Genomic DNA, 25,248 nt, shown 5'->3' with positions numbered 1-25,248 from the left:
AAATCAGGAGGGCAATAAAAGGGGACATACGATAGCTTTGGCAAATAGGGTTAAGGAGAATCTAAAGAGATTCCACAAATCTGTTAAGAACAAAAGGGTAACTAGAGAGAGAATAGAGCCCCTTAAAGATCAACTTGGGGGAGATACTAAATGAGTATTTTGCGCCAGTATTTAATGTGGCGATGAATATAGAAGCTAGAGAACTTGGAGAAATAGTGATATCTTGAAAAGTGTCCATATTATAGAGGAGGAGGTACTGGACATCTTAAAACGCGTAAAGGTGCATAAATCCCCAGGCCACGTTCAGGTGTATCCCAGAACTTTGTGGGAAGCTAGGGAAATAATTGCTAGGCCCCTTGCTGAGATATTTGTATCATCAATAGCCATGGGTGATGTGATGAAAGACTGGAGGTTGGCTAATGTCATGCTATTATTTAAGCAAGATGGGAGGGAAAAACCAGGGAACTGTAGACTGCTGAGCCTGATGTCAGCGGTGGGTAAGTGCTTGGAAGGCATTCTAAGGGACAGGATTTAAAACTAAAAATAGAATTAGAATCCCTACAGTGTAAATACATTTACATAGAGTCATAGAGATGTACAGCATGGAAACAGACCGTTCGGTCCAACCTGTCCCAACCCAAACTAGTCCCACCTGCTAGCACCCTTCCTATTCATATACCCATCCAAATGCTTCTTAAATGTTGCAATTGTACCAGCCTTCACCACATCCTCTGGCAGCTCATTCCATACACGTACCACCCTCTGCGTGAAAGTGTTGCCCCTTAGGTCTCTTTTATATCTTTCCCCTCTCACCCTAAACCTATGCCCTCTAGTTCTGGACTCCCCAACCCCAGGGAAAAGACTTTGCCTATTTACTCTGTCCATGCACCTCATAATTTTGTAAACCTCTATAAGGTCACCCCTCAGTCTCTGACGCTCCAGGGAAAACAGCCCCAGCCTGTTCAGTCTCTCCCTGTAGCTCAAATCCTCCAACACTGGCAACATCCTTGTAAATCTTTTCTGAACCCTTTGAAGTTTCACAATATCTTTCCGATGGAAAGGAGTCTAGAATTGCACGCAATATTCCAACAGTGGCCTAACCAATGTCCTGTACAGCTGCAACATGACCTCCCAACTCCTGTACTCAATACTCTGACCAATAAAGGAAAACATATCAAACACCTTCTTCACTATCCTATCCACCTGCAACTCCACTTTCAAGGAGCTATGAACCTGCACTCCAAGGTCTCTTTGTTCAGCAACACTCCCTAGGACTTTACCATGAAGTGTATAAGCCCTGCTAAGATTTGCTTTGCCAAAATGCAGCACCTCGCATTTATCTGAATTAAACTCCATCTGCCACTTCTCAGTCCATTGGCCCATCTGCTCCAGAGCCTGTTGTAATCTGAGGTAACCCTCTTCGCTGTCCACTACACCTCCAATTTTGGAGTCATCTGCTAACTTACTAACGGTACCTCTTATGCTCGCTTCCAAATCATTTATGTAAATGACAAAATGTAGAGGACCCAGCACCAATCCTTGTGGCACTCCACTGGTCACAGGCCTCCAGTCTGAAAAACAACCCTTCTACCTTTGAGCCAGTTCTCTATCCAAATGGTTAGTTCTCCCTGTATTCCATGAGATCTAACATTGCTAATCAGTCTCTCATGGGGAACCTTGTCAAACGCCTTACTGAAGTCCATACAGATCACATTTACTGCTCTGTCCTCATCAATCTTCTTTGTTACTTCAAAAAACTCAATCAAGTTAGTGAGACATGATTTTCCATGCACAAATCCATGTTGACTGTCCCTAATCAGTCCTTGCCTTTCCAAATACATGTACATCCTGTCCCTCAGGATTCCCTCCAACAACTTGCCCACCACTGAGGCTAGGCTCACTGGTCTATAGTTCCCTGGCTTGTCTTTATCACCCTACATGCATTTGAAAGGACAAGGATTGATAGTAATAGTCAACATGGCTTTGTGTGTGTCTTGGCAGAGGAGATGACTTGGGGTGTGCAGTGAGAGAGGGACTCATATGAAATCCTTGTGGAGGGAGGAAGAGAGCTTCTTCAAGGAAGGCATCCTTGCAAAAGGATTTGCAGTAGGTTAAAATCTTCTAGGAGAAAGTGAGGACTGCAGATGCTGGAGATCAGAGCTGAAAATGTGTTGCTGGAAAGGCGCAGCAGGTCAGGCAGCATCCAAGGAGCAGGAGAATCGACGTTTCGGGCATGAGCCCTTCTTCAGGGCTCTTGCCCGAAATGTCGATTCTCCTGCTCCTTGGATGCTGCCTGACCTGCTGCGCCTTTCCAGCAACACGTTTTCAGCTCTGATCTCCAGCATCTGCAGTCCTCACTTTCTCCTTTGTGTGTGTCTCACAAACTTGATTGAGGTTTTTGAAGAAGTGACAAAGAAGATTGATGAAGGCAGAGCAGTGGATGTTGTCTCTATGGACATCAGCAAGGCGTTTAATAAGGTTCCACATGGTAGAATGGTTAGCAAGGTTAGATCACATGGAATCCAGGGAGAGCTCACCACTTGGATACAAGATTGCTTTGAAGGTAAGAGACAGCGGGTGATGGTGGAGGGTTGTTTTTAGAACTGGAGGTTCTGTGTGCCGCAGGTTTGGTGCTGGGTCCCATGTTTTTTTCATTTGTATAAGTGATTTGGATGTGCATATAGGAGGTATGGTTAATAAGTTTGCAGATGATACGAAAATTGGTGGTGCATTAGACAGTAAAAAAGGCTATCTCACAGTATAACGGAACCTTGATCAGATGGACCGAGGAATGATAGATGGAGCTTAATTTAGAAAATGTGAGGCTTTGCTTTTTGGTAAGGCAAATCAGACAGGACTTACACACTTAATGGTAGGGTCCTGGGGAGTGTTGCTGAGCAAAAAGACATAGGGGTGCAGTTTATAGTTCCTTAAAAGTGAAGTCACGGCTTGACAAGGTAGTGAAGAAGATATTCTGTACACTTGCCTTTGTTGGTCAGTGCACTGACTCTAGGAGTTGGGATATCATGTTGTGGCTGTCCAGGATATTAGTTAAGCCACTTTTGAAACATTACACTCAATTCCACTCTTCCTGCTATAGTAAAGATATTGTTAAACTTGAAAGGATTTAGAAAAGATTTATAAAAACATAGCCAGGTTTGGAGTGTTTAAGCTATGGGAAAGGCTGAATAGGTTGGGGTTATTTTCCATGGAGCATCAGAGGCTGAGGGGTGACCTTATAGAGGTTTATAAAGTCATGAGGGGCAAGGATAAGGTGAATAGCCAACGTGTTTTCTTCCCCAGAGTAGGGGAGTCCAAACCCAGACAGCACAGGTTTAAGGTGAGAGGGGAAAGATTTAAAAGGGACCTAGTGGGAAACTTGTTCTCACGGAGGATGATGCATGTATGGAATGAGCTGCCAGAAGAAGTGGTGGAGGCTGCTACAATTGCAACTTTAAAAGGCATCTGGATGGGTACATGAATAGAAAGAGTTATGAGGGATATAGGCCCAATGCTGGCAAATGGAACAAAGTTAATTTAGGATATCTGGTCGGCTTGGATGAGTTGAACTCTATGAAAACTTAGCCGCATTAGCATTGGTCTCTGGATTTTCCAACTGAGGCAGAGTGCAGATGTGCTGGTGACCCACAAGTATCAAGGATTAGATAGCAGCAATCTGCCATTTTTATGTGAAGACAGAAAGAGCATGAATGGCTCCTGTCAGGTCTCTGGCTCTTCCCTAGAGGTGATATTGGAGACAGAGAGGGCCAGAACAGAAATGTTGTTTCCCACAAATGAGAGAAAGTGGCTAACTGTCCAAACCTGACATCCTGGCTGGGAGGTGTGGGGTTAGCATTACCCACTTGTAATAGGCTGGGTGCCACAAAACCTGTAATGATTTTGTAACAGCAGGAAAGGTACGTGTCTAACATGTTCAGATGCCACTCAACATTCTTTGGCATCCTGAGCACTATCAGAACAGCATAACTTGTGTTCCAACTCATTGTTCTCTGGCCGGCCACCTCCTCACATTCCTACCTGAACAACCAGCACTCAAACTCAATTCCCAGTTATTGTGATCTTACACCCATCCCTCACAGCCACTCTTCACAAATCTTCTTTGCACAATCCACTTTTAACAATGAACTCCGTTTTCTCTTATTGTAGAGAAGAGAGTACACACCTCCAGGGAGAGACTGACAATCTTCAGAGGGGCAGAATCCATGGACAAAGGAGCTGGGGAGCTTGGGACTGTCCCATAGACTGGAAGACAGTTTTAACTATCACATTGTTACAGAGCATGTCATGGTCACTCATGTTGAATTTGTGCCAACAATAACTGAAATTTCATGATACACATCATATTTCCCTTTCCCCATGTCAACAAGGAATCCTATCGTTTTTCTCCCGCAGAACTTTGAAAGTTACTAAAGAACAGCAATGGAACGAGACTCAGGAGTTTTCAGAGGAGGTTGAGCACCCTGACAGAGCACTGTCACATGACTCCTCCATATCCTGTCCCAGTACAGATACAAGGAGAAAGTGAGGACTGCAGATGCTGAGGATCAGAGCTGAGAAATGTGTTGCTGGAAAAGCGCAGCAGGTCAGGCAGCATCAAAGGAACAGGAGAATCGACATTTCGGGCATAAGCCCTTCTTCAGGAATCCAGTACAGATACAGCTTGATGGCAACTGTAGGAAAGATGACTTATTTGTCACAGGCTGAGATGTACATGTAAATAGGGCAGTTGAATGAATGAATGATTTATTATCGCATATATCTTGAAGATACAATGTGAAATGATTTGCTACCACAGTGAGGCACCATTTTGATTTACAAAAAGGATAAAAATAAATTACTTCAATAAGAGTTCATCTTCTATTCAAATTGGGGGTCTCAAGCATGGCTTCAGGGCTTCTGCAAGGTCTCTTCAGGGTGTTCTACTCCAGGAACAGCAACGATGATGCTGATGCCTAGGAGACCCTAGCCTCTGCTGACACCACCGCCTCACCAATATTGCCTGAGCTCTGGACCTACCGCCTCCAAGAATCCCCACTCCAGGCACCACCACTGCCAAGAATTCAGACTCTGGGCCTACCACCACCGAGGGTCCAGGTCCAAGACTACTGCCACCAGGAGTCTTTGTTCCAGGCACCACCACCAAGAGTCCAGGCTCTGGGACTTCTGGTCCATGCGCCAATGCTGTAGCCACTGCCCTGCCAACACCACTCTGGCCTCAAAGATGAAGAAGAAAGGAAAAGGAAAAGAAAGAATACATGAAGTACATAGAGAAAATGATGCTACCAGCTTAGAGTGCACAGACTCTAACGTGCCTGAATGCTACCTACCATGCTGGTGACATCTTTTGAAGGTGCTGAAAGCAAATGCAGTTGTGGACAGACCCGATTATAGGATGTAGGATACACTATGTTCTGTTCACCTGAGCATAGAATCTGACAGAGAGTCAACCACTAAAAGGCAACTTGTTGAGTGGGAATAGAATGTGTGATTATCTGTCAGAATTTCCAGAGCCTATGAGCACTCTAGAGTATAGGTTTAAGATGAGAGGGGAAAGATTTAAAAGGGACCTAAGGGGCAACCTTTTCACACAGAGGGTGGTGCATAGATGAAATTAATTGCCAGAAGAAGCGGTGGAGTCTGGTACAATTACAGCATTTAAAAGGCATCTGGATGGTACACGAGTAGGAAGGTTTTAGAGGGATATGGGCCAGATGCTGGCAAATGGGGACTAGATTAATTTAGGATATCTGGTCAGCATGGACGAGTTGGCATTGCTGCTGCTGCCGGGACATTGCTTGCTCATGGATCAGGGTGGTCCTCCAGGTTCCTCACGTGGTTTCTTGGTGCTCATTCACTTTGTGCCTGTTTAGTTCTCATAGCACTCCTGCCATTTTTTTTTAAATTATTCATTCACAGGATGAGGGTATCGCTGGTTGGGCCAACATTCCCAACCCTAATTCCCAGAGGGCAATTAAAGGTCACCCACATTGCTGTGGGTCTGGAGTCACATGTAGGATGGCAATTTCCTTTCCTCAAGGGCATTTTCCCTGACAATTATTCATAGATGCTTTAATTCCAGATTTTCAAAAAAATTAATTCAAACGGGACTCTATCTTGGATTCCCTGGGCCTCGGGATTAACAAGGAGAAAGTGAGGACTGAAGATGCTGGAGTACCAGAGTTGAAAAATGTGGTGCTGGAAAAACGCAGCAGGCCAGGCAGCATCCGAGGAGCAGGAGGATCGTCATTTTGGGCATAAGCCCTTCTTCCTGAAGAAGGGCTTATACCCGATGTGTCAATTCTCCTGCTCCTCAGATGCTGCCTGGCCTGCTGTGTTTTTCCAGCACCACATTTTTCACTTCTGGATTAACAGTCCAGCACTAATACCACTGGGCCATTTCCTCATGCCTTGCTTTACCTCATCTTTTTGCACATTTCCACCTCAGCCAAAGATTAAATGCCACAGCATTTGTGTCCTACCTTTAGCACAGACACAAAATCAGGCAGTTTGTCATGACTGTCAGCAGTGATCAGTCAAGTAGGTAGACGTCAGGTTGTCTGCCAGTTTGCTAAACCAATCTCACACTTGCACATGTGACAGCAAGCACACGTCATGTGCTTCAGGCAAGTAGCTGTATCTCAAAGTCTAGTCAAGGATTTAAAGAGTCTCAAATCTTGTCTGACACCAGTCAGGAAGTCCCAGCACAGTAAGTCAAGGGTAGCCTCCGGTCTTGGGCTTGGGAACAGTCAGTTGGACACTCGGAGTGGTCAGAGTCAGGGGATTCATACCCTGCAGTCTGAGGGCTAAGCTGTACACATTTCAGTCAGGGGTCTGGTCAGTCATTAGTTAAGGCTGAGAGTCCAATTCAGCCCATGGGTTGGACCACAGACAGTCCTGGGAGTCTGTCCTCTGCAAGTCAAGGTAGGATTATTAGAGTCTATTGTGGGACTTGGAGGCAATATGCTGGGATTCAGAGAGGATAATATTTGTGAGGTGGTGGGAAAATCAACATATAAGTGAGCGAGGCGATGGAACATGGAACAGAAAGGGGCATTATGGGGGTTGGGGTATCAACAGACAGTATCAGTGTGGTTACAATGAGGGGGGTGGTGCTGACATGGCTATATCTGGCATGTTGGCTTGTTAGGGGCTCAATAAATAATGCGGGGAGTTGAACAGTTAGAAAAAAGGATTTGGTGGGAATGAGAGGAAATTCAAAGCATTGACAAGGGTGGGCAACTGAGAAGGGAATGTTTGTCAAATGTAAGAGACTGAGTCTGATGAAGGTTTTTGCCCGAAACATTGATTTATTGATTCTCCTGCTCCTCGGATGCTGCCTGATCTGCTGTGCTTTCCCAGCACCACTCTAACCTTGACTCTGAAATGCACTGCACAAAGCATGGCTGCTGTTCCCTTCTGTCACGATGCAAATAATTAGTGCACAAAGGAGATGGAAGTGGGTGCCACAACACCCAGCATGGGAAAAGTGAGTCTTCTATTCTGTGAGACACGTGTCTTCAGTTTTGAAGGTTGTGACGCCCTTCACAGAACAATAGCATTACATAATCACCCATACAGTATTGGTGACAACTGTGAGCGTTCTGTGGCGTAGATGGACCTTGGGCAGTAACCTTGTGTAAGGAGTACAAATGCTGGCCCGAAGCACCTTTGACCACGTCAATCCCAGTAATGGCTGTGATGTACAAGTAATGTACTGCAGTCCGGAAAGATTCACCCTCATTGCCAAAATTGCAAGCACCTTCCAAATTCCCCATGACCTGCACACGCTGCTCACTTTCACATCTTGGACCACTGTGTAATGTTAAGGATAATGAGACTGGCAGTGTTGAGTACTTCCACCATTGGCATGTCAGAGATTACAAAAGGCAGGACACTCGAAAGCATACTGCATAGGTAAAGGCATATTTGAGAAGATAGCATGAGGAGACTTACGAGATCTCCAGGAGAAAAACCCTCAATGAAACTCTTCAAAATTGACTATTAGCTGATTTCTGGTAAAATTAAGTGCATCTTATTTTTACAATGGCTAGTTTTCAAAATGATTTTGTTCAGACTTAGCCAAATTGTCTAACATCTTCATCTTTAAAATGTTTATTCTTTTGAACTCTTTTGAAACCTAGACATTAGATTTTCAAGCCTCAAGATTTATGGTTTTGGCAATGGATAGTACTATCAGTGAGTGATTTATGCTTCTTTGCAAAGATAATACAACATGCAAGCTTTAGGTTTCAACATCTGCAACTTAATGGGGGTTTGGCTGTCCATTGTTCATTGGATCTTTTCATATGTAAACAATAAAGATATAGCAGCCAACCAAAGTAACAATTGTATGTAAAATGGCAATGTACATGCTCACTCATCTTCAGTCCATCAACAGCTAACAAATTGTTTTCTTTAATTCAGAATACACCAGTCATACATGTGTATCAGAGCTGCCTTGTCTCCCAAAGCAGATATTACCTCTTCTGGGCTCTCCATGAAAGTTGTAGATTTTTTTATTTCAAAAATGTACTTTGTTGATAAAAATATCTTTATATTTATACATAGTCACAAACACAGTTTCGTTCTGTGCAATTTCATTTGAAGGAACAAAGAAACATTGAAGTTGACTCTATCCAACAATATAAACACAAAACATTTCCTCCTTATGCTACTGCATTAATCTCCTCAGCAATTAACATACAGACTGTGGGTCCTCAGCTGCAAATGTTTTTGCTTTTCTCCCAACAGGCTAGATTTTACTGCAGTTCTTCAGTTCAAAATGCTCTCTTATACCTCAATTGCAACTGTACAAAAAGTGTTTCAGGATGTTAATGTGTACAGGTCATCCCTGTTTCTAGGAATACAAGGTGTCCAACTTTGAACAAAGACTTATGAATGAAATTGAATTTCGCTTGGAGAGAACCCCTGTGGAGGAATCTGATGATGAAATACAACATGAGGATATTCCTACCGGGAAGTGCATTGCTCCAATCTTTGACAAGAAACTCAAACATTTTCGAGTGGTTGAAGGATCGCCAGTGACAATGAGCTGCAAAATTGTGGGAATACCAGTGCCAAAAGTAAACTTTTTATGATCCATGTTTATTAACATTATGTGGGACCCAGCTCCCACAATGCTTGCTAGAGTTTTTGATATATTTTATGTAAATATATATTTGCTATAATGGGATCTCTGGGCCAGATCGTCCAAGTTCAAATCCCATCCATCCCCAAGATGCTGCGTAACATGTCTGAACAATTGAAAATGCTGTTAGTTAAAAGACTTGCTGCAAAAATGCCAATCATACAAGTTTCCAAATTAGCTCTTCTATTTTATAACTCAAGGTATACTGGTTTAAAGATGGAAAACAGATTTCCAAGAAGAATGAGCATTTTAAGATGAAGCGTGATGGTGATGGTTCATGTTCACTGTATATTGAATCAGCCACTAATGATGATGACGGAAACTACACAGTTATGGCGGTAAATCCCCAGGTAAGCATCAGAATCTTCTAACCAGAATGTATAATTTCTCAGTTCTTCTGTTTATGTTGTAATCTGCATCATTGTATTATAATAATAATAAAAATAATAACAAGTTTTTTGAAAAATGTGAATTGTGCCTGTTCAAATAGTGAATTATGTTGAGATGAGGATATCCTATTTTCCTGATCCCTGATCAACATCTGCCCATTTGTAGTTATACTCTGAGGCCATTTAGCAATCAACACACCCCCACCCCATCCATGAGCTTGTCTAAGTTCTATATAGTGTATGTATAACATCCTCAGTGCTTGGGAGCCTCCTGTGAAGCACATCTGTGATGTTTCCTCTGGCATTTGTAGTGATTTGTATCTGCCGCTTCCGGTTGTCAGTTCCAGCTGTCTGCTGCAGTGGCCGGTATATTGGGTCCAGGTCGATGTGAATTATTGATTGAATCTGTGGATGAATGCCCTGCCTCTAGGAATTCCCTGGCTATTCTCTGTTTGGCTTGTCCTATAATAGTAGTGTTGTCCTAGTCGACTGATTCAATCAATAAGCACATCGACCTGGACCCAATATACCGGACACTGCAGCGGACAGCTGGAACTGACAACCGTAAGCGGCAGATACAAACCACTATAAATGCCGGAGGAAACGTAGAAGCGCTTCAAAGGAGGCTCCCAAGCACTGAGGATGTCACCTAGAACAGGGGACGAAACGTCTGCAACACAAATTCCCAGCTTGGCGAACAGAACCACAACAACGAGCACCCGAGCTACAAATCTTCTCACGAACTTTGAGTGTATGTATAAATTCTAAGCTTTATATAGTTGCCTTTGCCTGACATTTCTTCATGTTTGGGTTAATCTTTAGATTTCCCTCTCACTTCTTAATGGGTCACATTTTCTCTAACAAATTGTTGCTCATACACAATCCCTCTCCTGGAGACTTTGTGATTGCTGCTAACGAAAGAGTATGGATAAATTATTTTGGATAATCCACCAACACTATCAGAAAAACAGGCTCACCTTTACCTTTATCTTTAGCTTCTGGAGTAATTTGTAAAGGGATATAAATATCTGGGAATATTATACTCTAGTGTACTCCTCGGATGCTGCCTTTCCCAGCACCACTCTAATCTTGACACTGAAATGCACTGCACAAAGCACGGCTACTGTTTCCTGCAATACACAAAGCATGGCATAGTAAAAGTCTTAACGTAAATGAATGATCTCTGAGAGATCCAGCATTTCCAGATCTCTTTGTCTTGTATGACCCAGGGCAGTAGTCTGAAAGCCAATCTGGAGATGTCAAATTGTGGAACACTTTACATTAGTTGCAAGTACCTTAACACGTGCACAACATCATCTTGCTACATAAATAAGCCGGATAAGGTACATGGCCTACTCCTGTTTCTCTCCCCAAGGGAGAGAAAGCAGCCCATGACAAATGAGTCATGTGCCTACACTTTCTAAGTGGTTTCTCCAGTAGGAGATTGCTTGAATCCCATAAGAAACAGTGAAAATGAGAGATATCAGGCTTTATGAGGGCAAGTGTTGCAGGCTAGGTGATAAATATAGGCTATTCTGGGTGAAATACTCTTTAGATTGAATGCAATGTTGTGGATCCAATTCATTTTTACTGTAATACGTCATTTAACTAAACATATTGTGAATTTTTAAACTGTTGTCTTTCACATAGGGAAGAAACAGTTCCTCTGGTCATCTCTTGGTACAGAATACTCCAATACGTGGTCGTATAATACCGTCAGTTCAGAGCAAAAGGTTTGTTTGCCTTTGAGTTGTGATATCCAACCTATTTATTCTGTTCTTTGGGTTTACATTTGCTTTGTCATAAATTATCAGGCATTTTTGGGTACATTAACTTATCAATAATATATCAACATCTGCTACATTCAATGACAAATGAAGCCATTTTGAACATTGACTCACAGTTTTAACATGGGTTAATGTTGTGGCAGTCATAACAACAGCAATGAAGATCCTGAAAGGAGATTTAGTTAACTCTGGACATGCTGCAGTTTGAATATATAAACCCTTGTACATGTTTCAACAAAAGAACAGGAGGAGGCTATTCAGCCCCACGTGTCTGCTATACTGTACAATTTAATCATGATTAATTTGTATTTTTAACGCCATCTAATTGTGTTATTTATGTTTCCCTCTTTTTATGATGCTAATAGGAGTCATTAAATGTTCAAAAAAGAAATCTAAACACAAATAATTGACAGAACTATGCGACAAGATCAATATTTTTAAAAATAAAAACAACCTTTATTGTATAGCACAGAAATTAAACAAAGTTGACACCACTACTTGAAAGACATGTGTGATAGATTCAGTTATACGTTTTATTTCACCCCAAAAATTTGCATACCACCTCAAATCTTGATCACTTTTCTTCAATCAACAATATACCTCACACTCCAGAAAGCAGTCCAATTTCTCATCAGTGTTCCAGCTGTTCTCCCAGGTACAAGATCTCCTGAAGGTTCTTCCATTAGCCTTAGACTCAGTGAACATCCAAGTTTTTTTATGGACCTCATAACACTGGATTTCACAGCTCCAACACAGGCTTCTCCGTGACTCCTGTCAAGAATAACCCACTGCTATGCTTTCATATTGCAACCAATTTACATCCAGAACTCCAATTGTACCAAAGTTTAACCACATTTTATTCAGAGAATTTACAGCAGTAGTACTGAACACTTAAGTGAGTCAGGTCCTAGCCAAGCTGTTCCAGTACAACTACTCAGCAACATGAAAAATTGACAGTTATGTGTGATACACAAAATGCTGGACAAAAACTGCCTTATCAGTCCACTCTCAATCTATCAGTGAAGTGATGGAAGGGGTTGTTGACAGTGATGTCGAGCACCACAGCAAAACCTGCTTGCTGACATAGTTTGAGTTCCACAAGAGCCATTCAGCTCACAACTGCATTGCAGTCTTGATCTGGCATTTCTACTGATGACTGTACAGTGTTCAACATTATTTACAAGTGTTCAGATTTGAAGCATCATATGTCCACATTTAGCAAAACGTTCACTGTGTCCAGATTTGAGTTGATAAGTGGCAAGTACCATCTGCAATACACAGGTGCCAAGCAATGATCAACCTGAACAAGAGAGAATCTAATTATTGCCCTTGACTTTCAATGACATTCCCAATGCTGAATCTTCCACAATCAACATTCTGTAAATTACCATTGACCATATAGATAATGTAGCAGGACAGACACTGGGGATTCTGTGCAAGTACTCACCTCCCATCTCCCCAATACCTGTTCACCATTTATGAGGCAGACATCTGGAGTGATAGAATAATCTCAATTTTCCTGGATGAGTACAGCTCCAAAAGCACTCAAGAGGCTTGACATCATAGAATCATAGAGATGTACAGCATGGAAACAGACCCTTCGATCCAACCCGACCATGCCGACCAGATATCCCAACCTAACCTAGTCCTACCTGCCAGCACCCAGCCCATATCCCTTTGGTCAAATCAGTGAAGCCATTTGGCCCAACAATTCCACACCGACCCTCCAAAGAGTAAACCACCCAACATTGAATTCAACAACTTCGGATAATTTTATAGCATTTATTTTGTTTATCTTTTTTAATTTTTTTTCACTGTTCTGTACCTCTTATTTCTTTATTGTCTCTCTTTCTCTCGCTCCCCACTCTCTCATCACCTTTTTCCTCTCCTCTTCCCTCTTTGCTACCCTTCTCCCCTGTTTTCCATTTTGCCTCTGCTTCCCCCCCTCCATCCCCCACATATTTTGTCACATAGCACTGGCCTGTCTCTGTGCTGTAAGACTGTATCTATAACTCTTAGATACATGTCGCCAAGTGTTTCTGTTTCTTACTGCCCTCAAGTCAGATTAAATGAAAAAAAACTACCATCCCCATCTTACATCAAAACCTTGATCAATGTGCTAAATCTTATACGTGAATATAAGGATTCACAGTTGAAGTGTAACTCTTCTGTCTTCAGTCACTTATCTCCAATATTTAAATATTTTATTCCTATTAATGGAAGGATAAGCTGCGGACTCCAATTTAAAACGATTGGCAAAAGAAGTAATGTGTCACGAGGAATTACTCCTTTATGCAGCAAGTGGTTTGGATCTGAAATGTGGTCTGGCAATGTGGTTGGGTCAGATCAGGGTTTTCATAACAAAAATGGGTCATTATCTGAAAAGTGAAGAATTACAGGTCTTCAGGATAAATGGCAAGACAGTGGGCTCTAGGTGAATTGCGCTTGCAGAGAGCTGGCACTGATGTGACAGGCCTTGTTATAATTCTGTTTTCGTTTCTTCTCCTCAATGTCTTTTTTTCCCACAAAAATTGCAGAATGCCACTTCTGAATCCTCCAAAGACAAGCAGTTGATGAGATGTACAAAAGATATAAACAGTACCAACAACGAAAATGGATAGCTGGCTGGAATTAGAAACTGAGATTCATAGTTCTGAGAAAAAAAATCAAATTGATGAAATAATGTTCCGTCGGTAAAAAGTAAAAATAGGTAATGCTTACAATAATTTAAGTTAGGAAATAAACTTCACACTGACCCAACAAGTCAAAAATAATGGTATATGACTAAAGCTTTTCTTGGGACTAATGTTCACACTGCATTATTTTTTATATTTGACAGCATATTTCTCATCTTGCATTTTACTGAGGCAGACATCAAATGAATAACATGTAATTGTCCACAGTGATTTAATTTGTGATTTATTAAATGACAGGACAAGGTCACGTGTGTCCGAGAGAGAAGAACCTGTACAGGAGGGTTTCTTCTGTCCCCATTTTCTTCAGGCTCCTGGTGACATGATTGCCCATGAAGGTCAGATTTGCCGATTGGATTGCAAGGTACAGAGTACAAATTACAGCTCAGATCAGAATGACGCGGGTAACAAGACCGAACAACTCTTGCCTACAATGTATCATTGTATTGCTTTTTTCTGTTGTTTCACATTTTAGGAGTTAGAAACCCCAGGTATTTTACAAAGATGTTTGTTTCAATGAACAATCGACGCTTGTTGTCTGGTCAAGTTTTCAAGGAAAGAGGATTTAACTCAATACAAACTAGCAACAAATTAGTAATTATTTTGAAGATTAAGGGACTTGCATTTGAGCTTATTTTGCCTCTATTGTTCTTTGAGAAGTATTTCTTGGTATTCTTGTAAAATTCAGGAGTATTTCTGTGACTGAAAGATTGATGTTGAGGAAGGAAACTTCATAGATTCACAGAATCATAGGGTCATGCAGTAGAGAAGAGACCCTTCAGCCCATCGAGTCTGAACTGCCAAAAAATATGCTACCTACACGAGTCCCACTTTCCTGCACTAGCCCCATAACCTTGAAGGTTATGAAACTTCAAGTGCCCATCCAAATGCATTTTAAGGTTGTGAAGTTTCTTGCCTCACCTACCTTCTCAGGCAGTGTGTTCCAGACCCCTACCACTCTCTGGGTGAACATTTCTTTCCCCAAGCCCCCTCCAAACCTCCTGCCTTTCACTTTGGAAGTGTCCCCCCTTGCTGTTGACCTTTCAACCAAGAGGAACATCTGCTTTCTATTCACATTGCCATGTCTCTCATAATCTCAAACATCTCAATCAGGTCCCCCTCAACCTTCGCTGCCCGAAAGGAAAACAGCCCAAGCTTAACCAGCCTCCCTATAGAGCTGAAAAGCTCCAACCCAGGCAATATCCTGGTGAACCTCCTCTGCAGCCCCTCCACGGATGCAGAGGATTCCGATGTGAATTCTGTCAGAGCAGTAGTGATCCCAGTGATGGACCAGATGAGCCTGCCATGGCTGTTTGAGGAGGCCTTAAGGGATTTATGTTGAGCTGCAGTCAGGCTCCCGCTACTCTGTGGGACAAGAGACAAAACCCAGGAGCTATCACTGCAAGGGAAGTGAGATTGGGGTTGCCAGGGCCAGCCTGGCAGGTAAATAAAAGTAAGATGGTGTTAATGGTGGAGAACTGAAATCAAAGCAGAAGTGGAGGAGAAACTCAGCAGGTCTGGCAGCAACTGTGCAGAGAGAAAAAGAGTTAACATTTCAAGATCTTCTTTGGAAGTTTTTATTGTCTTCAAGTTCTTGAAGACTCTTCTTTGGAGCTGAAGAGGCCTGGCCATTGATACTGTTTTTGCTGTTGACAAAGGGACAGCAGAAATAAGTGGGACAGATGCTGAGGATCCCCAAACTGAAAGTCAGTGGGAATGCTAATGAGGGAGCATACATAAAGATATGGAAGAGGTGGATATGAATAGTAGAAAGTAGGTAAACTCTGCTGGGGCATGTAATCAAAGTGAAAGGAAATGCCACGGTCTGAAGTTGTTGAATTCAATGTTGAGACCTGAAGGCTGTGAAATGCCTCAGCAGAAAATGAGCTGCTGCTCCTGTAGCTTATATTGGGCTTCCCTGGACTTCTGCAGCAAGCCTAGGGTAAACATAGAAAATAGGAGTAGGAATACACCAAGTGACCTTTGAGCCTTCCTTCTCATTCAATACGATCATGGCTAATCTCCCAACCTGTTCACATTTTTCCCCAATATTCTTTGAGCCCTTTTGCTCCAAGTGCTACATTCAGCTCCTTCTGAAATATGCAGTGATTTGGCCTCAACTACATTCTGCGGTAGTGACTTCTGCAGGCTCACCAAGTTGAGAGTGACGAAATTTCACCCCAACTCAGTCCTAAATGGCATAACCGGTATCTCCAGACTGTGACCCAGGTTCTGGACTCCCCTGCCATCAGGAACATCCTTCTTGTGTCTGCCCTGTCTCATTATAGGTTTCTGTGAGATTGCATCCCCCTCCCCATTCTTCTGAACTGTAGTGAATATAATGCTAACCAATTCAACTCTCCTCATACCTGGTAAACCTTCACTGCTGTCCCTCCATAGCCAGACCATCCATCCTCAGATATGCAGACCAAAACTGTAGACGATATTCTGAGTGTGGTCTCAGGCTGGCAGAGAAGGGATTTAGTGGATGGGAATAGTTTCAGCCTCTTTCCAAGGAAGAAGTGGGAGAGCCTCAGGACCATCCTGTTGGGGAGTAGGTGCATAGGTGGATTGCACATCGTGCTGAGGAGGAGGCTGCTCGGACCAGGAAACCAGAAATTACAGAACCATTGTAAAGCGTCAGAAAGATCATAAATGGAAGCAGGAAGAGCCTGGTCAAGGGGAGAAAAGTAGTGTCAGATAGGAAGAAATAAGGTCAGTGGAGCAGGTACCAGCTGAAAGATTGGGTTGACTAGGGAGGTCCTGATTGTGTATTTTGGGAAGAAGGTAAGAGTGGGCTGTGTGGGACTGGGGTACTGTGAGGTGGGAAGCTGGGGATGACTCCGGAGGAGATAAGGTCAGTGATAATCCTGGAAACAACAGTTTAAGGTTTGCTAAAGGGGCCATTATCCAGGGAAATCCAATCAAGCTGCCAACTAAGTGAGATTGGGATGGAGTTGGTGAAGGCAGGTGATGTATTGCATGCATGTGTCTGTGTGATCTTTGCTGACAGAATTCTGCATTAGACGAATACCTGTCTCTACTCCTATGGGCTGCTAAGGAGGCCCCCAGGGTTCATTAGGCAGCTTCCCCAAGCTGCGAAGGGACCTACCAGCTGGTGGTACGATAACTATGAGTGGGAGGAGCAGCCTCTATCTTCCTCTCCAGCTTCATGCAATGATGGTGAAAAGGCAACAGCAGCCCCATCCACCCACCAACTCCTCATTTAGTACACCTCATCTACTACCCCACTCCTGCAGATCCAGTAAAACCCAGTCCAATAATATCCACTGCACTTTAGTGCAGCAGTGATCACCACATCAACTCGAACCTTGGAACCAGAATGTTTGTGACATGACTTTTCTCATTGCTGAGCTCTTCTGTTGGTACATTGCAAATCAGTGGAATATTAACAAGGTAAAGAGATACTCTGACACTCCTCAAGTGGTTTCAGATCTTGACCAGCAGAAAAGGGAAATGACCAACAGCAAATAACATCAAAGCTGTAATTAGTGACCTCTTTGCTTTAGTCAGAAATTGAATTGTTGAAATTGTACAGTTGGAATTGGCAGTCACAGAATAATGAGTGCACGTTCTAGTATCTCATGACAAATTGTCTGAGCTATTTGTGAGACGCTGTGTATAGGTACTGCGAAGAGAGTACAGTGTATTAATATGAAATTGCTGAATGGTGTTCTCATGATACTTTATATGAAATAGTTCTTTGTCTGTTTATATGAGAGGTTTGATTTTAAGGAGATGGTAAATCAAAGGCTCCCTTATGTGCAACATTTACTGAAAATATGCTTTTTGAGACACTGTGTTAGAAATACACAAGCAGAAAATTTATTCTGTTTTATCATCAAGCACATGATTGCACTTATTTTTGAAATGACAGTAACAAAAAGCTTCTAAAATTAGCAGTTTGAAATAACAACAGACAATCATGGTGATACCTAGTACCTAAAAAGAGAAAAGATGTTCTGGCAAAAAAAACCTGTAGTCAGATGATAAATTAATCATTCCCTTTGTCATTTTTTTGTGCTATATATTTCCAAAACTTCAAAGAAGTTTCTGATGTTCATGGTCTAACTTGTTCTAAAATTACTTGTTAAAAAAAACTTATGACTACTATCCTAGCCTAAGGAAAGGCATGCTTTGCATTGTTTTGCAGATTGTTCAAGTGAAGATTACCTTTGGAGATTGCATTATCATATGTTAGTAACAATGTGCTGAGAACTGCAGACTAGCTGACAAACAGTGACACGGGGAAGGATAGCATCACAATTTCTAGGTGTTAGAATTTCAGGGCTTTGAATAAAAGCATAAATAAAGGTTCTTTTGCAGCTTACAAACTGATTTAGTAGGTCCATCTATAATAAGAAAAGAGAAATAATTAACTCATCTGGTGACTGGCTCTTTTCTCTCTGCAGGTGCTGAGTGTTGCTATCATTTTCTGTCATTTTGAACAGCAAAAGTCCTTTTACTTTTTATCTTTACAACAATAGAATGGATCTTAAGTCATCTTCTCACTTGAGAAGATACTGAAGATAAATAAAACTTGGTCAGACCGAGGGCCACGGGATCCGCTTATGAGGTTGGGGCCAGAGTTGTACGTTGCCCATGTCTCATTCTTACATTCCATGTACTACCGTAAGTACTGGCTCATCAGGTACAAATATCCTGCTGAAGATAAAAAGCCTTCAGGATTGTGAGGACAAGACAATGAGGGAAGAATTACAATCAGAGATGTTTCACAGGCCCGAATTTGATTAAGTACAGGATTGTGAGGCAGCTGAGTATAGGAACGGACAAAGAAATTGAGGGATTTGAAAACGAGTTTAATGTTTAAAATCAAGATATTGCTTGGCCGGGACTCAGTGTAGGTCAGCAAGCATTGGGATGACAAGTGAGCAGAGGATACTGTAGAATACATAGGAACTGGAGTGGCCATTCAGCCCATCAAGCCTGCTCCATTTTTCAATGAGGTCATGGCTGATCCTGGCCTAATCTTATATACCTGAGTTTGATTCACATCCCTTAATACCTTTGCTTAACAAAAATGTATCTATCTCAGTTTACAGAGTGTAGAATATTGGGGCATGGCCAGGCATATGTTGGAATAATTGACTGTGAAGTAACAAAGATATAAGGTAGGGGTCAACTGCGAAGGGGAATGTTACTGAGGGGCAGGAAATCACTTTTAATGATGCATATATCTGGTCAGAAACTCATCTCAGGAGATCAAAAATAACACAAAGGTCACAAAAAATGTTTGGTTTAGCCATAATGAGTTATCAGAGAAAGGGATGGAGTAAAGGTTCAGAGTTTGGAGCTGGAACCCAAACCAATACTTTAGCGGGGGCCATTCTGCTCAGTTAGTACTGGATGTTGGACAGTCTGATTTCCTAGCAACAGTGGGGTTGAGCTCAGAGTCCTCAGCAGTGTGTGAACACTAATGCTGTGCTTTCACATGATCATCGAGGGGAAATAATAGGTGAGGAATGGGAGGGATCCACAGCAGGGTTTTGGAAGGAAAGGTCAACTCTCAGTCTCAGTGACAAAGAAGTCCATGGGTGGCTCAGTGGTTAGTACTGCTGCCTCATGGCACCAGGGACCCAGGTTCGATTCCAGACTCGGGTCACTGTCTGTGTGGAGTTTGCACGTTCCCCCTGTGTCTGTGTGAATTTTCTCTGGGTGCTTTGGTTTCCTCCTACAGTCCAAAACTCTGCGGGTTTGGTGGATTGTCTATGAGAAATTGCTCATGGTATCTAAGGCTTTGCAGGCTAGGTGGGTTAGCCATGGGAAATTCAGGGATAGGGTGAGGGGGTGGATCTGGGTGGATCTTCAGACTGGTAAATCAGAATGGAGGAGATAAGGGAAAGGTTTTAACCTGAAGGTTTGTAGTTCATAAATCTGCATTCCATTGTGTTTGGGAATGCTGAGCAGTTTTAACAGAAAAGACCAGGACCATGTATTGCTATAAATGATCCAGCCAGATCTAAACTAGTTGGCTGTCATATTACTTCAAGGATATCCTTGTTCCTTGGTTTCGGGGGAAGAGATAATTATAGTGTCTCAGGGGCTTCAATTTAGATACTCCCAAACATAGCAGTGTGTTTCAGCTGGTCCCACTTGGTGAGTGTGAGATCCTCATGTACTCCCCAGGATTCACTTGTGTATCACAAGGATATTGATTTGAAAAGCTGTAGTTTGTCAGAATGAGTGAGTTTTCATGAACTTCACAAAGCACTTCATTATTTAAGAGATTTGCCTTTTATTAAACACATCCCCTTTTTTTGCAGGTGAGTGGGCTGCCAAATCCTGATCTCATGTGGCTGCTGAATGGTAAACCCATCTTGCCAGATGCTACGCATAAGATGCTCGTGCGGGAGAATGGAATTCACTCCCTTTTGATTGATCACCTCACGGCTGGAGATGCAGGGATTTACACATGCATTGCGACAAACAAAGCAGGACAGAGTTCCTTTAGCTTGGAGCTGTCTGTTGTAGGTAAAGTATAATTTATACATTTACAAGTGATCTGTAATTTTCCGATAAACCAGATCATTTGGTAATGACGCTCAGTCCCTTGGCGCTACTGCGAGAGGACGAAATTGGATTCTCCTTTGGCTGCAGCACGGCTAGTCAACACTTGCTGTCTTCCAATTGAGGGCACCTTTCAGGACAGCCTCCAGCAACTCCTGGTCTGGAGAGCACCTCTGAAGATTGTACAGTTTCAGCAGCAAGGCGTATGGAGGTAACAAGGTTTGTGCTTCATGAAGCAGATCCCACCATGCCTCCACAAACTTGCTGACCTATTGAAATGTCCTGAAATCCTCTAGACATCCAGAATTCAGGTTGCACAAACTGGAAATGGTTATGGTGCTGCAGTGGAAACTGTTGAGATTACCCAATATGGTGGGGTGAAGTGTATTGATGGTGGCGATAACCTGCGTCCAGTTGGAAGGAATGGGCTCCAAGCTCAGCAGAAATATCTGTGGATTTCTCCTTGCTGCTTGGAGGACAGGCTTTCTGGTAAACTGTCCAAACATTATCCTGCTTCTGTAGCCTGACTCATCAAAGTCTCATCTGAGTCCTTGCTGAAGAGTTAATGGGAACCTCACTTTCTGGTGAACTGGGAGCTATGCTGTCCTTGCTTTCTGCTCAGGGTCTGACCACATAGAGATCCCCCTCCCTCTATCCCAATCACCTCATTCTCTGAGTAGGTGGTTACAGCTGTAAGACTGAGTGCTCACCTCATCTTTACTGTCGTCATCACCTTTTTGCACTGACTGCAAAGTTCTTTATTATCTGAAATGAAGGATTCAAATGTTGGGTTGTGATGAAGAGAGAAAAAAGTAAGAAATGTGTAAAGTCAGAAGAGATTACAGGAGGTTGGATTGGGTATACAAGAACACGGAGCAGAAGTGGATACTGCAGAGACTGGAGATTGGAGTCAAGATGAGAGTGGTGCTGGAAAAGCACAGCAGGTCAGGCAGGGGCAGGAAAATCAACGTTTCAGGCAAAAGCCCTTCATCTAGTGAATCCCTGATGAAGGACTTTTGCCCGAAATGTCGATTTTCCTGCTCCTTGGATGCTGCCTGACCTGCTGTGCTTTTCCAGCACCACTCTCATCTTGACTGATACATGAAAACAGTGGCCCATAACCTCCGTGATGGCTCTTCCCATGATAACCAGCAGTGTCTAAAACATTGCAAACATGTTTGTCCTTCTCAGTTCTTTCCTGTCCCAAAGTTCCCACCTAACATCGACTCACTCAACATTGTTTCGCTTTAACATTATTAAAAGTATACATCAATTTAACATTGCCAATTGAACTATTATCTACAGTTTGCGGCCTGTCTGCTCACATGACCTATGCCCAGCACTTCCACTCTCACCTTCCATCTCTCTGCCCCCATTGCTGCCATTGGCTCCCAGCCTTGCCTCTGACCTTTTTCACTCTCTGCCCTTGTCCTCAGGGTCGTCTTTTCTGCATTGCTGGCTTCTGTGCTAGCTCCTGTCTTGGCCTCCATCTAGTGGCAGTTGTTGGTTGGTGCAGGCAGTCCTGGGACTTCAGCTGAAATCTGCAGTAACTGACATCTGTCATTAGATGGAGTCTAGTCACCTTAAACACACTGTGTAGTGACTGTGCAGTGTAATTGGAAAGCAGAATTTTATTTTCAAATTAGTGATACATTTTAATTTGCAAGTTATTTCAGCTAGGCATGCACATGTACATGCATGCTGTTGCCTCACAGTGCCAGGGACCTGGGTTTGATTCCAACCTTGGGTGATTTTCTGTGTGGCGTTTGCACATTCTCCCCGTGTCTGCATGGGTTTCCTCAGGGTGCACAGGTTTCCTCCCACAGTCCAAAGATGTGCCAGTTGGATGGGTTGGCCATTGTATTCAGGGATGTGTAGGCTCAGTGGATTAGCCATGGGAAATGCAGGGTTACAGGGATATGATAAGGGTTTGGATCTGGGTGGGATGTTCTTCGAAGTTTGGACTTGATGGGCTGAATGGCCTGCTTCCATACTGTAGGGATACTATGAACTAATAGGTCTATGGCATTCAGGGCAGTTCAAAGTACATTCATAGGCTGACCTCAGGAATGAAGGGAGTGTCTTCACAGAGTTGTGAAACAGGTTAGGCTTTCATTTATTTGAGCTCAGAAGAATGAGGAATGATGTTATTGAAATATACAAGACTCTGAAGGTGACTGACAGAGTTGATGTTATGAAGATATTTCCACTAGTGGGAAAATCTTGAACTAGCAGACATAGTTACAGAATTTAAAATTGATGAATAAAATATTTTTTTTCTCTCAGTGAGTAATAAATTTATGTGTAGGCTGGATCACAGCAAGTATTTAAAGTGTACATATATTTTTGAAATGTGGAGTAGTTGTGGGTTACGAGGAGCTGACACGGAAGAGGAGTTGAGGCCTGGGTCAGATCTGCCATGATCTCCATAGCTGAAGGCCTACTTCTGTTCCTACTTAGCATGTTCCCCAGGCCCCTCTAATCCAGAAATGATTGCCTTTTATCATCTTGAACCCAAACTCGCAGTAGAGGCAGACACCGTATTGATGGGCAATGCTGCATCAATGATTGAAACCTCTGTCTTCAAGGCCTACTCTGTAGCTTGCCTAGTTACCACTCACTTCATAATATTGTGTACATTCCTAATACCTTCTCAAGCTTAAACAGACGTTATCGGAGTACAATTCCACACACACAGTCCTGTGAATGTCTGAAGACTCTGTGAATTTTCTGTGTAATTAATCAGTATATTATCTAACTCCAGAAAGAAACAAATCGCATGGGTCCTACATGAGCTGCCCGCTCCACATGCTCTACTCTTCACCTCGCTACTCTTCTTCTACTCCACCCTACTCCCGTTAGTTCCTCTCAGTGTCTCATCAGGTTTTACTTCATGTTAGAGATCAGAGTCAAAAAGTGTGGTGCTGGAAAAGCACAGCTGGTCAGGCAACATCCGAGGAACAGGAGAGTTAATGTTTCAGTCTTCATCAGGAATAGCTACGTTCCTTGATGTCCGATAAAATGGAGAATAAACGTTTGTTGAGTGTGTGGATTCTTCTGAGCAGAGGTCCTTTGCAGGTCTGGGAGTGTGTGGCCCTAAACTGGGGCAGAGCTGACTGCAGAGAGAGTAGGTGATGGTGTGAGGCTGCGAGAGTGGAGGATCCAGAGGGAGAACCATTTCTGAAGCTTTCGTATTTGTAGTATGTACCGGGTATCCTTTTCAGGTCTAAACTGGGTTGGTCTGAATATGGTCTGGAGTCCATGTGGGATCAGATGGTTCCACAGGCAGGCAGTGAGGAAGGAGATGCAGCTGTGGTAGCGAGTCTGCTTCAGGACGTGACTGAAGAGCTTCAGGGCAGAGGAGGTGACAATGGGGGGTGGGGGGGGGTGCAGTGAGAGAGAGAGACTCACTGAGATCCTTGTAGAGGGAGGAGGAGAACTTCTTCAAGGTAGGCATTCTCGAAATCAACTCGGAGAAAGTGAGGATAGCAGATGCTGGAGATCTGAGTCAAAAAATGTGGCACTGGAAAAGTACAGCCAAGGAGCGAGAGAGTCAATGTTTCAAGCCTAAGGTCTTCATCATGGCTGATATTAACACGCAACCAGTTTACACATACACTCCATTTACCTGCCTTTGTTCTACATCCCTTGTCACCTGTATCTCAGATATTAATCTGATATGACCCATATACTGAGATAAGGTGAACAGTGCTGTTTTGGGTGCTATACAGGCAGATCTTACCTTTATAGACTGCATCAGCGGAGCAGAACAAAGTGCAGAATACAGTGTTGCAGCCACAGAGCATGTGCAGGAAGAGGGAGAGATCAGAATTAGCATTTGAGAGGTCCATTTAAAAGTCTGATAACAGCGGAGGAGAAGCTATTTGTAAATATATTCGTATGTGTATTCAAACTTTTATATCTTCTGTCCGACAGAAGAGGGTGGAAGAGAGTATAACGGGTTTTGGGAGGGATCTTTGATTATGTCAGTTGCTTTTCCAAAGCAGTGGGAAGTGTAGACGAAGTCAGTGGTTGGGAGGCTGGTTTGTATGATGGACTGCACTGAACTCACGACTCACTGTAGTTTCTTGTAGTCTCAGGAAGAGCAGTGGTGATGGATCCAGATAGGATGCTTTCTATGGTGCATCTATAAAAATTGGTAAGACTCATTGTGGACATGCCGAATTTGCTTAGCCCCGAGGAAGGAGAGACGTTGTTGTGCTTTCTTGACCGTCAAGCTGACGTGTGTAGACCGTGACGGATTGTTGGTGATCATCACTCCCAGGAACTTGTTTTTCTGGACCATCTCCACCTCATCACCATTGATGCAAACAGGGACATGCCCTTAAGTCCCCTTCCTGAGGTCAATGACCAACTTGTTTGTTTTGCTGATGTTAATGGAAAGACTATTATCTTTATCCCATGCCACTAAGAATTCTGTATTCTGTCTCATCAGAGGTGTCATCAGCAAACCTGTAAATGGAATTGGACTGGAATTTGTGCACACATATAAGAAGTACAGTGAGGGGCTGAGTATGCCGCCTTGCAGGGCATCGGTGTTGAGGATGATGGTGGAGGAGGAGGTGTTATTGCCTGTCCTTACTGACTGTGGTCTATGGGTCAGGGAGTTAAGAATCTAGTTACATAGAGGGGAGCCAAGA

General features: G+C 43.0%; 1 protein-coding gene across 4 annotated transcripts in view; it reads left to right on the top strand.

The window, feature by feature from the left end:
• Positions 1-25,248, top strand: part of mypn (myopalladin) — a 295,631-nt gene that overhangs the window by 260,132 nt on the left and 10,251 nt on the right. For all 4 annotated transcript variants that reach the window (XM_060841844.1, XM_060841842.1, XM_060841843.1 and 1 more), the window contains 5 exons: positions 8,883-9,104; positions 9,370-9,519; positions 11,209-11,291; positions 14,279-14,402; positions 20,344-20,551. In XM_060841844.1, the coding sequence (XP_060697827.1) occupies positions 8,883-9,104; positions 9,370-9,519; positions 11,209-11,291; positions 14,279-14,402; positions 20,344-20,551 (787 nt within the window). The remainder of the gene's footprint in view (positions 1-8,882; positions 9,105-9,369; positions 9,520-11,208; positions 11,292-14,278; positions 14,403-20,343; positions 20,552-25,248) is intronic.

The sequence above is a fragment of the Hemiscyllium ocellatum genome, chromosome 22 (assembly GCF_020745735.1).
Source record: "Hemiscyllium ocellatum isolate sHemOce1 chromosome 22, sHemOce1.pat.X.cur, whole genome shotgun sequence".
NCBI classification, from domain to species: domain Eukaryota; kingdom Metazoa; phylum Chordata; class Chondrichthyes; order Orectolobiformes; family Hemiscylliidae; genus Hemiscyllium; species Hemiscyllium ocellatum.
This window is presented reverse-complemented; position numbering and strand designations above follow the sequence as displayed.